Genomic DNA, 14477 nt, shown 5'->3' with positions numbered 1-14477 from the left:
GAGGGAAAGCTCACACCAAGGCCCAGAGGCTAGGGCCAGGTGCGTGGAGAAGTCTGTAGCAGACACTGGAGCCGCATAAAATAATGGGAGCTCAGGGGTGAGAGTGGACCGGGGCAGGTAATGTAGCAACGGACTGGTCTAGAGCAAGGACTCTATGGCCCACACCAGCTCGGTGGAAATCCTACCTTCACTACATACCACCTCGGGCAAGTTATTTTTCTTTTTTGCCTTCATCTGCAAAGTTTCTTCATCGGAAAAATGAGCTACAGTAGTCCTTACCTCATTGGGTTATTCTGAGCATGAATTAAGACGAGCCCTGGGAAGCTCTTTAGCACTCAGTCTCAGATTAACTGTGTTGGCTCTTATCACTGCTATCAGATCAACAGTGTTGAGTTAAGTGCCTTTTGTGTGTTAGATAGATTCCAGGAATCCAAGTATTTTTAAAAACCATTAGAGTAACTCCAAAATGTTGGGCTCACAGGCCAAAAAAGGACTATGACAGCCCTGTAAGTTAAGGATAAAGAGCCATCTATCGGGGGGAGAGGTGGGGGCGGGGCAGGTAGTGAATTCAATATGAAACATCTCTGAACAGCGATGTCTCAAAGACAACTGAAAATCCAGGATGTAAGAAAGACCTCTGTGGACACTGGAATGTGGGAGCCAGCCGTCCAAGAGAGCAACTGAAACAATAAGAACAGGCAAGCTGGGTGTGAGAAGGGGAGACCCAGAACCAGGCTGCATGCCCGCAGACTACCTCCATCAACGGGCAGAGACGGGGAAGCCAAGGAGAAAGACAGGAAAAGATCAGCAAAATATCAGCAAATGTGCAGATCGAGTTGGCACATGGAAAATTTACAGACCCCCTCAGTGCAAATGGCATGCGCGGCGCATATGGCCTTTCTCCATGGCGGCGGGCTGGCAGGTGATGCGGAGAGGTAAGTCGTGCTTGGGAAGAGTGGAGGGACTTAAGGTGTCTGCTGGCGGCCACATAGCTCAGACCCAGACAGAGGTGGGGCTCAGGCCTTGTGAACATCACCAAGTGCCGTCCAGAAGGCCCCAACCCTCTTCTGAAGACACCTTGATTACCTAGGGGCTAAGGACACGCTGCAGGTTACACATAAAGCTTTCTGCTTTTCTGGCCACTTCCTGACACCTGGCCAGGTAGACTTCCAAAATATATCAAAGATGAAGGTCATGGTAGTACATCCTGCTGCCTGTTAGCCCTATCAGTATTTCTATCTTCATCTCTGTCTGTCTATCTCTCCATCCATCTATCTGGAGGAGGGTGGTAAGGAAGGAGATGGGAAATACCCGGACATTAGCTAAGGTGTAGCAGCAATGAAGGCAAGACTAGAATTAACACAGGAACAGAAGAGACTAGACCGAGGGTTGAAATGAGGCAGGAGAGGCCAGGTTGGCTCCAGAGGGGCCAAAACAAGGGAAGCAGCAGGAAGGGAAGCCGACAACCATAGGAGTAAGGTAGAGAAAGGTGGAGTCTGGCATTTTCATTTTCTTAAAGTGCAGTTGGAGGACCACGTGAGATATGTGCTAAGAAAACAGACTGACGGGTCCCAGTGCAGGAAGACTGAACCAGAATCTTTTAGCGGCAGAAGCCCAGATTTAATTTCGCTTGGCTCCCTGCACCGGGAAATTCTTCTGTATGCGAGAGTTTGAGAATTAGAAGAAAAGTCGCTGAAAATGTAGCCTATTTTTTAATCAGGGTAAAATACACACAATTTACCATTTTAACTATTCTTCAGTGTACAGTTTAGTCGTGTAAGGTATATTCACGTGGTTGCAACCAATCTCCAGAACTTTTTACCTTATAAAACCAAACCCCTATATCTAGTATAGATTTATTATTCTACCTGATTCTTTATTCAATAGTTATGCTAACACTCAGCTAACCTTCCTAGATTCAGAGCTGACACACAACCCCGTAGGGACACAGATCCAATGGCAGGCATCCTGGTTCACTGGGCAAAGTCTGAGCTGAATTGGTTATCAAATATTTTGAGTATCACCCATGCTTAGACTGCTATCTAAGTAGTAATTCCGAATACCACGAGAGAAACAATTAATATGAAATAAACATATATTTTTAAAAATATTAATTTCAGGGGCGCCTGGGTAGCTCAGTCTGTTAAGCGGCTACCGTCAGCTCAGGTCATGATCCCGAGGTACTAGGATCGAGCCCCGCATCGGGCTCCCTGCTCAGCACGGAATCTGCTTCTCCCTCTCCCACTCCCCCTGCTTCTGCTCTCTCTCTCTCTCTGTAAATAAATAAATAAAATCTTTAAAAAATATATTAATTTCAACCTAAATTTTTGTTCTTTAGGACACGTTTCGGCTTTGACTTTTTCATCTAAAATGTTCTAAATGCCAACTGTCACTTAGAATTATTCCTTTTTGGGGCGCCTGGGTGGCTCAGTCGGTTAAGCATCGGACTCTCGATTTTGGCTCAGGTCATGATCTCAGGGACCTGGGATCGAGCCCCGCACCGGGCTCCCTACTCAGCGGGGAGCCCGCTTCTCCCTCTCCCTCTGCCCCCCCGCCCACTTGTGCACACTTCCTCTATCAAAAATATAAATCTTTAATTAAAAAAAAGAAACCCAAGGTTAGAATTGTTGCTTTTCTTAAGGTCAACACTGACACATTCAAAATTTGTACGGTGTACCATTATGTCAGTATTTGCTAGCACACGTATAGCAGCCCACACGTTTTTATGGACAGTGGTAAATGTGCCACAATGTTGATTTGTTGTCATTTAATATATACTGACAAGCCACAATATGCTAGGCATTGAGATGTTGTTCTATTCAGAATTCAATATCCAGTGTCACACCTAATGAATGGCTCCTGGTTTGAGGTCCATGGTCAAAGGACCTTCAGGTTTTGGGGCTTCCTTGTGATTTTTCTAGATGTTTCTCAGTCATTCCCCCTACATTTCGCATTGCAAGTCCATTTTCTGTCATGAGGATGAAGAGCCATCATTTCATTTACTAAAATCATATACCTAGAAACTTTTATTTATGTGTCCAACATTTATAGTTACCCTTGTTGCCCTCCATTAGAAATGTAGTGTTAAAAATTAAAGCCATCCAGGGGCACCTGGCTGGCTTAGGAAGAGCATGCAACTCTTGATGGGTCAGGAGTTCAAGCCCCATGTTGGGTGTAGAGACTACTAAAAAAAAATAATAAACTTAAAAAAAATTAAAGCCATCCAATGATTTTTTTACACCCATGTTGTATGGGATTTCCTTTTTTATTTTATTTTATTTTATTTATTTGTTTCTCAGAAAGAGAGAGAGAGCACAAGCAGGGGGAGCTGCAGAGGGAAAGGGAGAAGCAGGCTCCCTACTGAGCAAGGAGCCCAATGTGGGGCTCGATCCTAGGACCCTGGCATCATGACCTGAGCTGAAGGCAGACACTTGACCAACTGGGCCACCCAGGCGTCCCTGGGATCTCTTTAATATATAATCCCTTCTTACGTGTAAGCAGCACTAAATAAGTTTGCATTTAAATATTATTTAAGCCCGATTTTAGAGTAAATAATTAAATCCATTCAAAGTGTGTACCATGGTCTACTCTGCACAATCTTTTGTTTTATCAGACAAATAATGACATTCTAACTATGTGCAGAGTACACTAGAGACTTAAAAATTATTATTAAAATGCCAGTTGAAAAAAGGGAAAATCTCTCTTTTTATACAGAAGTCATAAATACTGTCTAGCTTGCACAATAGTACAGTGGATTCTTTTATACAAGGAGAAATAATGGCACAAAGAAATTTAGCAGTTTCCTTAAAGTCTAACATGCAAGCAGGTAAATTAATGAGTCTTCCTACTTAGAAAAGCATTTCAAAAAGATCTGATCCTTTTTTGTTAACACCTTCATGTATAAAAAGAAAAACAGAAATTTCTTCCTCTCTGAGGGCCACTAAAATCTCCCTATAGACCCCAGAAAGCCTCTGGTCATATTAAAGACACACACTAAAAACATACAAAACCATTAGAAGTGTTTCTATAATACAGCAGGGCCTGCAGACTGCTAATGAAATTTCCCACCACGAGAAATAGAGAGGGGAGGATGGAACTAGACCCCCAATCAAAATCTACTCATGGCTGAGCCAAATTTAACCATTTGCAGAAAAGTCCTATGAAAATGGTGCCATTTGGAGTATCAAGGACATCGTGCAAATATCTGTACCAAAACTGTGATTTCAATGAAATAAATACGTATTATATTACATAGTCGTCTCTCAAAAGGCCATTACGAAAATCATCAACAATGAGGCGGGGGCGGGGGGGCGCAGGGGTTGGTGCCTGGCTGGCTCAGTCGGTGGAGCGTGAGACTTTTGGTCCCAGGGCTGTAGGTTCGAGCCCTGTGCTGGGTGTAGAGATTACTTAAAAAAAAAAAAAAAAAAAATCATCATCCACTTACAGTTACCACTGGTTTATACTTCTATACAGTTTGAATTTCTTAGGATGAGCATGAAGTATGTTCCATAGAAAAGCTCATTTCCATTACTTAAAGCTTAATTATTAGATTTTCCACTTTGTAGATTATCCAGGTCAAATTGTAAATTGCCATTAATTTGCAACAAACTGAAATTAAGTGCTTTTCTCACTAGTCCAACATTTTTCAGAACTCTCTCCCCCAGGAATGATACATGCTATGTATATATATGTGTGTGTGTATATACCCCCCCACACACACATATATCTCACAAATGAATTTCAACATTAGTTTGGGGACAAACGAAACAGATTCTGAAAGCATTGTCCTCTAAACAAAAATTTATTTATGGATTATCTATCATTTTGAAGTTTGCATGGACATCTGAGAATTTAGCACCGTTGTACTAAATTTGTGATCAACATTAATATTCCCAAGCATGCTAAGAACACTTAGGTCTCCGTGCTTTACAAGACCCTGAAAACATGACTTGATTACATTTAATTTGATTCCAATTAAAAAGCACTTAAGAAGTTTCTGCTGAATTTGATTACACTGAATGTTTCTATAGAAGACACTTCATTATCTGAGGCAGCTTTAATTTAAAGTGATCACAGAGAGTGAAAAACACTGTTCATTTTAATAAAATGGGCTTAGCCCCGTATTCTCATTTCAGAGCGGCATGCTGTAGATTTCAGTTTATTAAATAAATGTACAACAGCACTGGTAGAAACATCTCTAATAGTGAGTGCCTCCTTCACACTTCACCCGAGACAGATCTGGTCCCATGGCTTTTAAGTCTTAACAGAAACCAGAAATACCTGTGGAAAGGAACATTTAAATAAAAATAAGGCGACAATATCAAGACACTGAAATGAAAATACTGCCTTTCTACTGAATTTTTAAGCCATGCATATTACAACTCATTAAAAATGAAAAGAAACTTCTGGCTTCTGAAGCACCAACACCTAAACACCAAGCCATAGGACTTCCTAAAACACAACGTTCACCCTTTTAAACAAAGGACTACCCTGAGATCAAATATTTTTGTATTCAAAGGAGGACAAGCTAAAAAATGTCTTTGTCTTCCCAACAGTGTTAAACGATTTTCTCAAGTGTTATTATTTTACAAGCCCCATTTTGTTTTAGAGTTCCAAAAGGGAAAAACTGTGATTAAAAACAAAATGATGATTAAAAACAAATGTCTCAAGTCGGTTATTTTGTACTAAGCATAAACCGCATGGCTAGCTTTCATGGGACAGAGTTTTGCAAACACATTTGGCATGCCCCTTTCTGATATTTCAGGAATAAAGGCAACTCTGTGGTTTGTGGTTAGTGATTAAGCACCAAGTGGACTTGTTGTGTGTGTTCTCGTATAGGAAAATCTGTGTTCTCGTATAGGAAAATCTGCAGCATTTTGAGCACCTCACACTTGTAACAATGTCTTTATTATGCCTTCCAGAATTAATTGACCTAAAATCCAGTGACTCTACGATATATCTATTGGATAATTAGAACTCTAAGGACCAACAAATAAAACACATTATTGGCTTTCAGATCTTCGATCAAACAAATATTTACGGCTGTGATTTGCAAAAATTATCTCCTTTTAAGTTGGCATCATTTCAAAATCTGCGCTTCTGATCTGAAACACGTGGATCATCGGCACCCTCCTCCAAAATGAGAACTCACCTGTGCAAACATGGCTACAAACCTTTTTAAAAGAACCTGCACCTACCCTCAGAGCCTAGGTGGGTCTCCTCTGAACACCACGGAAACTTCCTAATTTTTAAGGTTCTCTGAAAGTCTGCCTGACCTTGAGACCAAACACAACAGGGGAGGGGTGGGGAGGTACAGTGACCTGGTTTAGTGACCAGAAGCTATAGATACCAGAGACTGTGCTTGTTGTCAATGATAGTTGCTGAAATCTGTCTATACCACACTGGAACAATCAATTTTGTAAATGATTGCAATAATCAAGGAAATTGCCTAATTTATAAATCCTTGCATACAGCATTTTAATGGATTCCTCCATTTTAATGCTGATGCCTTCAGAGCTAAATGAATTGTTGTCCAGGCTGTCATTACACAAAATGATAAAAACATTCCGTGGGGGGGGGGAGGGGGCAGGGGAGAGAAACCACACCTCATGGATATTCAGGCCCGCAACCCATAATCACTCATTAGTGACTTCCACGAAAAGTTTCACATTGCTCAGCCCCAAGAAGAGCTGGAGAGGGGGGCTTCCTTGCGTCCGCGCCTCGGTGGAAATTCCTGTTAGGGTTTTGGAGTTTGAACAACGGCAATTACCTTTTGGCTTAACAGGGAGGCGCCGCCTTGCGTCCCCTGGTTTTGAAAGCCCCACCCTGTTCACGGTTTTGCTCCCTCTCCTTTCTGTCTAACGCTGGACCCTTCTTTGCCACCAAGCCTCGGAGGGGGGGCGGGGGATGCCGTGACCCTCCGGCGCCTGCTAAACACCACCGCCCCTCCAACAGGTACCTCTCTGCGCTCCCACCTGGAAACCGAGGCCGCACACTGAGCGCCTTACCTGAGCTCGACACCCCTGGACTGCTCTTCTCAGTTAAACCCTAGCCAATTGATTCCAGCCAATAGTATGCTGTCACTCCTTTACTTACTGCTCAATCTCACTAACCTGACATTTATGGTGCGCTGATTGGCCTCTGTCAGTGGTGCTGGTTGTAAATTCACTTTGAAAAGCTTTGTGTTAACAGCCTTCAACCAGGCTCCAAGAAGAGGACAGCCTGACAATTGCTCGACCTCCTGCCCTTATTACAGTGAGTAAATCAGGGTTTGAGCCATTAGGCTGGAGCCTGGGGCCTACACAAAAAGGATTGACATGACAAAAGGTCAACCTCTGTCACACATGTGTAACAATTTGGATAATGGAATTCTGTAACTTATCTGAGCGAGGTGGCAAATGCTTACAAGGAAAAGTATACTCGGCTCCGGCTTCTCTGGCTTTTATGCTAAGTAGCTATCCCAGAGTCTGTATTTCTTGTGTAAATACACAAGGAATGTCTGAACTCATGAAATCTTGGAGCCTAGAAGATTCGGAATAAAAAGAAAAAAGAAAGCGAGGAAGAGACAGAGCAAGGCAGTCCTGCAGTGGTTCTTGGCACGCATTCTTCCGATCGGCAGCACGAGGGGGTCTGGATATTGTGGACCTGATTCCTCAGCTAAGGAACGGGCCCTTTTTTTATATTCCATCAAATTGGCAAAAACCCGTCATATTATACGTGATCTCTGGGTAACAAAAGAGAGTTCCTCGAATAATTCAAAGTGCTTTAAGTGACACAGTAAAATAACAAAATAAAAAGGCTCCCCTGCAGATTCCTCGGGGCCCAAGGTTACCATAAACACATTTTTTTAGGCTCACTGGCTACCAGGGGGGGGAGGGCTGAGTTTCTGATTTTAATTTCTTGACCTTATGTTTAAGTCAGTGTGGGAAAAAGTGGGGGGGGGGGAATCATATGATGTCAGAGAATATGCAGTTGTGACAAGACATACTTATTTCCTTCACATGGACAAAATGCTATCAATAAGAGAAGCAATCTGTAAACAACAGATAAAATGAACTGACTAATGAGAAAAATAGTCCTGCAGATACAGAACACATCGCTCTTCATAAAGTATTTGCAACTGAAGGCCTGTCCTGTCACATGCATACTTGGATTAAACCTCACTAGTGTGAGAATTTCCAAATGGCTGCTATCGATGTTTTTTTTGTTGTTGTTTTTAAAGCAGTATCACTTTTGGACTTGGAAAACCATGGGTGGCCCTGGGCAGGGTGAGACATAAACCCGTTACAAGAAGGACTTTCACGGGCCTCTGCAAAGCCAACTTGAAGCACTAAGTTTTGATTTTTAACACAATGCTGGAAATCATTCCAAGAGGCGGCAGATGGTTTTGCAGTTTATGTAAAATTACAAGATGTTCACACTCTATCAAATGGGCACCGCTATCACAGACATCCTCAAATGAAATGAGGCAAAGCTGAAGAGATATACCAGTTGTTACCCTGCAAATTGAAGGCATCATAGGAGCAGAACTACAGTTGATTCTTAAAGAGAAATCATTTGGAGTTCATGAAATGGACATATTCAAAACCACGCTGACAAGCAGTCTATTATATGAAATGATAAATTACTAGGAAGCACAATTTCTACTTCAATATCACTGGGAACAGCCACTTAATTCTATCCCCTTGTGCTTTGGTGAATCAGACCCAATGAGCCGAAGTCTATAAAGCAAAACTATGGACTATGTAATTATAATACTATCACTGGAACAATTTTAAAATGATTTCCATCAAACTTTTAAGTGATTATAATTTTAAATGATTAATTTAAATTATTTTTTCAACATCTAAATATATATACAAATGAGTACAGTACTATACGAGGAATTGGGTGATGGTAAAAAACATAAGTAATGCATTTAAAATATGAAGCCAATTCATTTCCTTCAAGTACCAATTGCCGGTGATGGTTTTGAAATATAAACATTTAGCAACGTGTAATATATTTTTAATATTGGTTTCATCAATGTCTTTTGACCTAAGCTAAATGGTAATGATGAAAAATCGACCATTTGCTTAAAAGCAAATCTCTTATTAAATCTAAAATATTATGGCATAAAATCAAACCACACACACACACACACACACACACACACACACACACACACAAAAACCTGCCCCACATTATGTTATCCCCCTTGGTTTTCTGAAGAAAAATAATGAAGGTTTTCACATAGTGTAAATGAAAACGAGACACTCAAATTTACTGAGGCAAAGACAGATTCTATGAAATCAAAGCCCTTCCTATTACCTTGACTGTAATCCTAACAAGTCACTACATTATTTCAATTAGCAGCATAATTTTTCTAGGGTGAAAACAAGTGCGATTTATTTTGTCATTGTCACTAAAATTTCCTGTCAAATCAGACTCTGATTTGAAAGGCCTGGGTAATTCTGGCCTATCTTAAACTGTAAACTTTATTTTAAATTTCCATATTTTATATCCAATAGAATTTTAAGTTTACACGATGTACATTCCTCAGGTCCAGTCATATTAAATTCTGATGTTAAGCAGAAAGGGGAAACCATGTGCAACTAGATTAATTTATCTCAAGGGAAAAAGGGCACATTAATAATTGAGAAAATGTTTTCATAAATGTTGAAATCAAACGTGCCTTTTCACGTCTTTATTAGAAAACACATTAGAACAAAATTATCTCACTCTCATCAATAAGACCTAATTGCTGAGAAAGACTATGTTTTCTTTGCAAAACATTCATAAAGATTTTTCTCATTATGGCCAAATAGCTAGAAAATACCATGCATCCAAGTCTTGCTGGAATAAATGTATATAAGAAAAGCGAGTGATTGTTTAATCCATCCTGTCATGTTTTTGTCTTAAACTCTGTGAATTTATTATTTTTTGTAAAACACATTAAAATCGGATTCTAAAAGAAACTGACAAAAAAAAAAGACGAGTAATTTGGCTTTTAGTTTGTTAATCTCCTTAAATTACAAAAAAAATCACCTGGGCTTCTGGCTTTAAAAAAGAAAGAAAAAAGAAAAAGAAAAACTCTTAGAATTTCCCACGGATACCCCCAGAGAGCCAAAATATATTGAAGGTAATGGAATGATATTGAACTTTCTTTAAATTGCTATATTTTTAAGAACCAGGATTAGTACAAAGAAAATATTAACTAAAAGACAACAGCACACTGACAAAACAATCAAATAAGCTCTCCATGGCTGATGTATGTTAAATATTAAAAAGTCATTTTCTACAAAAGAAAATAGAGCTTTTAATGATTAAATAAAAGCAGGAACTAAGGTGAATCTGATTGCTTCTGTAATAAGCCTTCATGTGTATAATAAAGTACAGCCGTACTAAAAACAATGAACTGTAAACTGAAACAAAAATCCATCATCTACTTGGAAACAGTGACGGGAAAAGATTAGCAATCCATTTATTGTACTGAAATAAAGATAAGTAATGCCGGTAAGATCCGTCAGGCCCTGAGTATTGAACTCTAAATATAAAGACATTTCTTCATCAGCAAGTGACTTGAAAAAAACGTGAGGAAGAGAGACAATGGTAATGATTCAACCGCTTTTAAGTTTTTAAAGATCTGCTTTATGTCGACCTGATATTCTGCAAGATGTCTAAAAGAATGTTTTTTAAACAGGTAATTATTACGTGAGTCATTAAACAATTAGTGCCAAAAGTTCCCTAGATCTACTGTGTATTCCAATCACAGAATCTTTCCTAATAGGAAGAATATGATGATGACAATTTTTTCACAAGAGAATTCAGGTTTGAAAGCAAAGACTAACAGTTAAGGAACACTCTGACACTTAGAATCTCCTGTTATAAAGTGAACTAAATTCTAATCGTCACGTTTCATTAAAAAAAAATCTTAATGCTTAAACTTCAAAATAAACTCAGACTTCATAGCTTAAGAATAATCATACTAATAAAAACCTGACACCTATTAGAGTAAGTGTTTTTTCTTACAAATGGACATTGACACTAAGTTACCTGGCCCCACTCTGTCACATTTTATAGGATCTCCCAGGAGACTGATACATTTTGCACAGCTGCAGTTTTAACATCCCCTCAAGCCCCGAAATGTGTGCTTATTCTAACTGTTCTTACAGATGATAAAAAGAAATAGATCAAAAAATAATGATGTAATGTATGGTGATTAACATAACAATAAAAAATTATAAAAAAAATAAATAGATCATGTTCTGAATTTAGAAGGAGGGATCTGGAGATCATTCAAGCATGCCTATACCCAGCAAGCCTTCTTTCTAACACAGACCAACTCACGTACCTAAAACAACAGGTAAGACACACTTCCTACCCACTGAGGTATCAACATCGCTCAATTCCCTCTCTCCTCGTTTCAACAGAATTTTAATTTAATCAAGTACGAGGAAAGGCACAAAAGGAAGGCTCCAGAGTTTTCAATATTAATATGTATCATTATAGTCTATATGTGTAGTGATCTCTGGCCAACATCCCAACCATATCCAAATCCTTTAAAACAAAACAAAGCAAAACAATGAACTATGGGTTTTTGTTTTTGTTTTCATGTTTATGGCTTTGTCCCCTGGCACTCTAAAAAATAGATGAATTCCAAACCTGGGGCATCAGAGGGCAAGATGACAGTGTTCAATTTTAACATTTGCAGACGGAGCAAATCTGTACCACTGAACAATTGCTTTACCATCTCCTCCGAAAAGGACTGGCAGACCTTTAACTGTAGTGTATCAGAGCTCCCAATAACACTACTGGAACATGAAAAGTGCCTGGAAGTGTTTTATAAACTTTAAACCGCACTGGAGGTTACAACTAATTAGTAAGAAACAAAAACCAACTGGGAAATATTTCAAAACCAGATGCTTTGATTATTTCCCACTTGTCAGTTTTTCCAATCCAAAAAGCTCTAACTTCTAACCTGGCTCTATGTACGGAGCCATTTTCTCCTGTCCTGTTTTCCTATAAAAAATTCTGTTTAAAAAAAAAAGGTGACATAAATACGCCCAACATTTTCTCCCTCGCTCAAGAATCCTATGCTGAATGATTAAGAATGTGTCACTGTCTTTTCCAATTTAGGAGCGAAATGGAACCTGGGAGCCTGGGCACCGTGCCCCAGCAGATAACTGTGGGGTGCGCAGCCCATGGCTGCCATGTGGCCATCTTGGGCTTGAGGGCTGTAAGCTCATTCGCTTAGCTCCTCCCCCATCAGAGGAGGTTTTACGGGCACAGGCCCCAGCGCCCCCTGCCAACCCTCATGGAACGGCTGTGGAGACCAGGTTTGTTTTTCACAACACTATGTCTCCAGGGCCTAAGATAGTGCTGGCCAGAGTGCTCAGCAAAAATCTGAGTGGATTACTGAGTCCCACGAGTTTTAGTTAGTGGCTAGGAGGCAGCTCACAGCGTGCATGCCCATCCTGACAGGCCACGGAACCAAGTGGATGAGACAAGGTATGGTAGAAATGAACCATTAGCGGAGCCTTAAAGTCCATGCCAACTTGGCTGCTGGCTCTTCAGAGACTTTCTTTTCTGGCTACTTCTACTCCATTGTATTGCCTGGCCTCAGTGAGATTTATATATGGCCCTAAGGATAAGACTTCTACCATCTTGTATTTCAGAAATCACTCCAAGGGTGAGAGGTGGCTAAAGCTGGTTGGGCGGGGGTCGGGGGGGGGGATTACTTATGGCTAAGAATCTGCCTCTTCAGAACTGGATCTCAATAATCAACCATAAAACTTTGGGAGAAATCTCAGATTAACATTTTTCAAATACATGGCTTATTTTTAAATAATAGCATGAGATAAGATTGTGCCACTAAAGTAATATCATTAACTGGGTGATATCAAAGTGCTCCGAGTTTTCCTATGTTTTGATTTTCTGTCTTGGGGAAGACTGCATGACTGTACTTTGCCAGAGAAGAAGCAGAATTTGTGATTTTTGATTCACGATGTAATCTGCTTACTTGGGACGCTCTGAAAGTTAAGAAACATGCCCCAGTCTCTCAAGTTCAGCGTTAAGAAAATTGTTTTCATCTGAGAAAAGGAGCCTGACTCTCTTCCTCCTGTTTATGTTTATGCTCCTTCTTGCCCAGTGCCCAAAACCATCCTGGAAGAGCTCAGAATGGGACACAAAATTCATCGAGCTCACACCCCACTGCCCCAGCCTCCTCTGCTCTATCACCTCGGCTGGCTTTTCTTTCTCTCAAGACCCAGGGAGACCAACAGTCAAATCCATCCCAGCAGGAACAGAGGCTTGCTAAGGGCATCCCATCTTCAGAAACCTGTAGGGCCTGTCTGCCTGGCTGGGTTGCTGCTGGGCCAGGCCAAAGCCTGCACCTCTTTACTGCAGGTGCTGCAGACACCTGGCATTTGCATGACCAGAGAAATCTCTCCTCCACTCCCCTCTGGAGAACAAGGGAGGCTCTCCCCAAAGCTGACCCCCCACCCCGCCAAGGGCCAGGCTCTTTGCCGGCCAAAGCTCCAAATGGTTGGCAAGGTGCTGGGCCGCGAGGGACTTACCTCCCAGAGATGCTGCGTGTTCCTCACGGCGCCGGCCTGCACCTTCTCCGGGGGCAGGAGGACGCCCTGGAAGGGCCCAATCCAGGTGCCCTGCTGGATCCTCTGCGCCGCACAGATGCCGTAGGCCAGGCCGGGCACGGTGCTGGTGCACAGGCACACCTCCCGTGGCAGGTCCCGAAGCCACTCGGGCAGCTCGGGCGGGGGCGCGGCGGCCGCGGTGCTGCTGGTGCCCACGAGCCGGCGCAGCGAGTGCAGTGGCCCGTGCATGGGACACTCACCGTTGCGGTTGTCCGCGCACATGTCGCAACCTGCCGGAGACAGGCGGGAGGGAGGGAAGGAAGAAGGTTAACTCGCCGCTCAAGGCGGCCCATCCTCAGTGGAGAAAAGCCCTGAGACAACTCCATCCCCTCCTGCGTAAGCCACCTGCCGGGGAGGGGACACCTTCAGGCCACCGAGGCCACTGGGAATAGGGGGGGAGAGGTAAATCTGCGCCTCTCCCTTGGAAATCGCCGCACCCAAATTGGCCCGGAAGGATCGAGCCCCCGGGCGCCCCAAAAGCCTGGCGAGCTGGGGGTGGCCGGCGCAGCTGTCTCTGAAGAACCCCCGCCTGGCTTCCACTCCTCGAGGTGTGTGTCTCTCTCTCTCCCTCTTCCCTTCTTTCTCTAGTTCCCTCTGCCCCTCTCCCCTGTTCCCAGGAGTCCTCAGCTACCAGGTGTTTGCAGGTGTGTTGCTCACTGTGCCGGGAAAAGAGCCCCCAGCTCTTGCTCAACCTTCTGTCTCGAGATATTCTACTTTGGTCGCTGGTTATAGTTGGTTTACCTGTGTCTGCAATTCTAGAAGATCCTTCTAAAATCACCGGGGCAGGCGGGGGACCCTTCCAGCACAGAGCGCCCCCCCTACCCGCAGGAACCTACCCACCCG

At 42.2% G+C, this 14477-nt stretch overlaps 1 protein-coding gene across 2 annotated transcripts in view; it reads right to left on the bottom strand.

The window, feature by feature from the left end:
• PRDM6 (PR/SET domain 6) overlaps positions 1–14477 on the bottom strand; it is a 97135-nt gene that overhangs the window by 73744 nt on the left and 8914 nt on the right. For both annotated transcript variants that reach the window (XM_028103433.1, XM_088023598.1), the window contains exon 2: positions 13557–13864. In XM_028103433.1, coding sequence (XP_027959234.1) covers positions 13557–13864 — 308 coding nt within the window. The remainder of the gene's footprint in view (positions 1–13556; positions 13865–14477) is intronic.

Source organism: Eumetopias jubatus, unplaced genomic scaffold, assembly GCF_037043125.1.
Source record: "Eumetopias jubatus isolate StellerSeaLion01/CBP00866 unplaced genomic scaffold, mEumJub1_p1.0 scaffold_5, whole genome shotgun sequence".
NCBI classification, from domain to species: Eukaryota; Metazoa; Chordata; class Mammalia; order Carnivora; family Otariidae; genus Eumetopias; species Eumetopias jubatus.
Note: the sequence above shows the minus strand (reverse complement) of the source record. Positions and strands in the feature narration are given on the sequence as shown.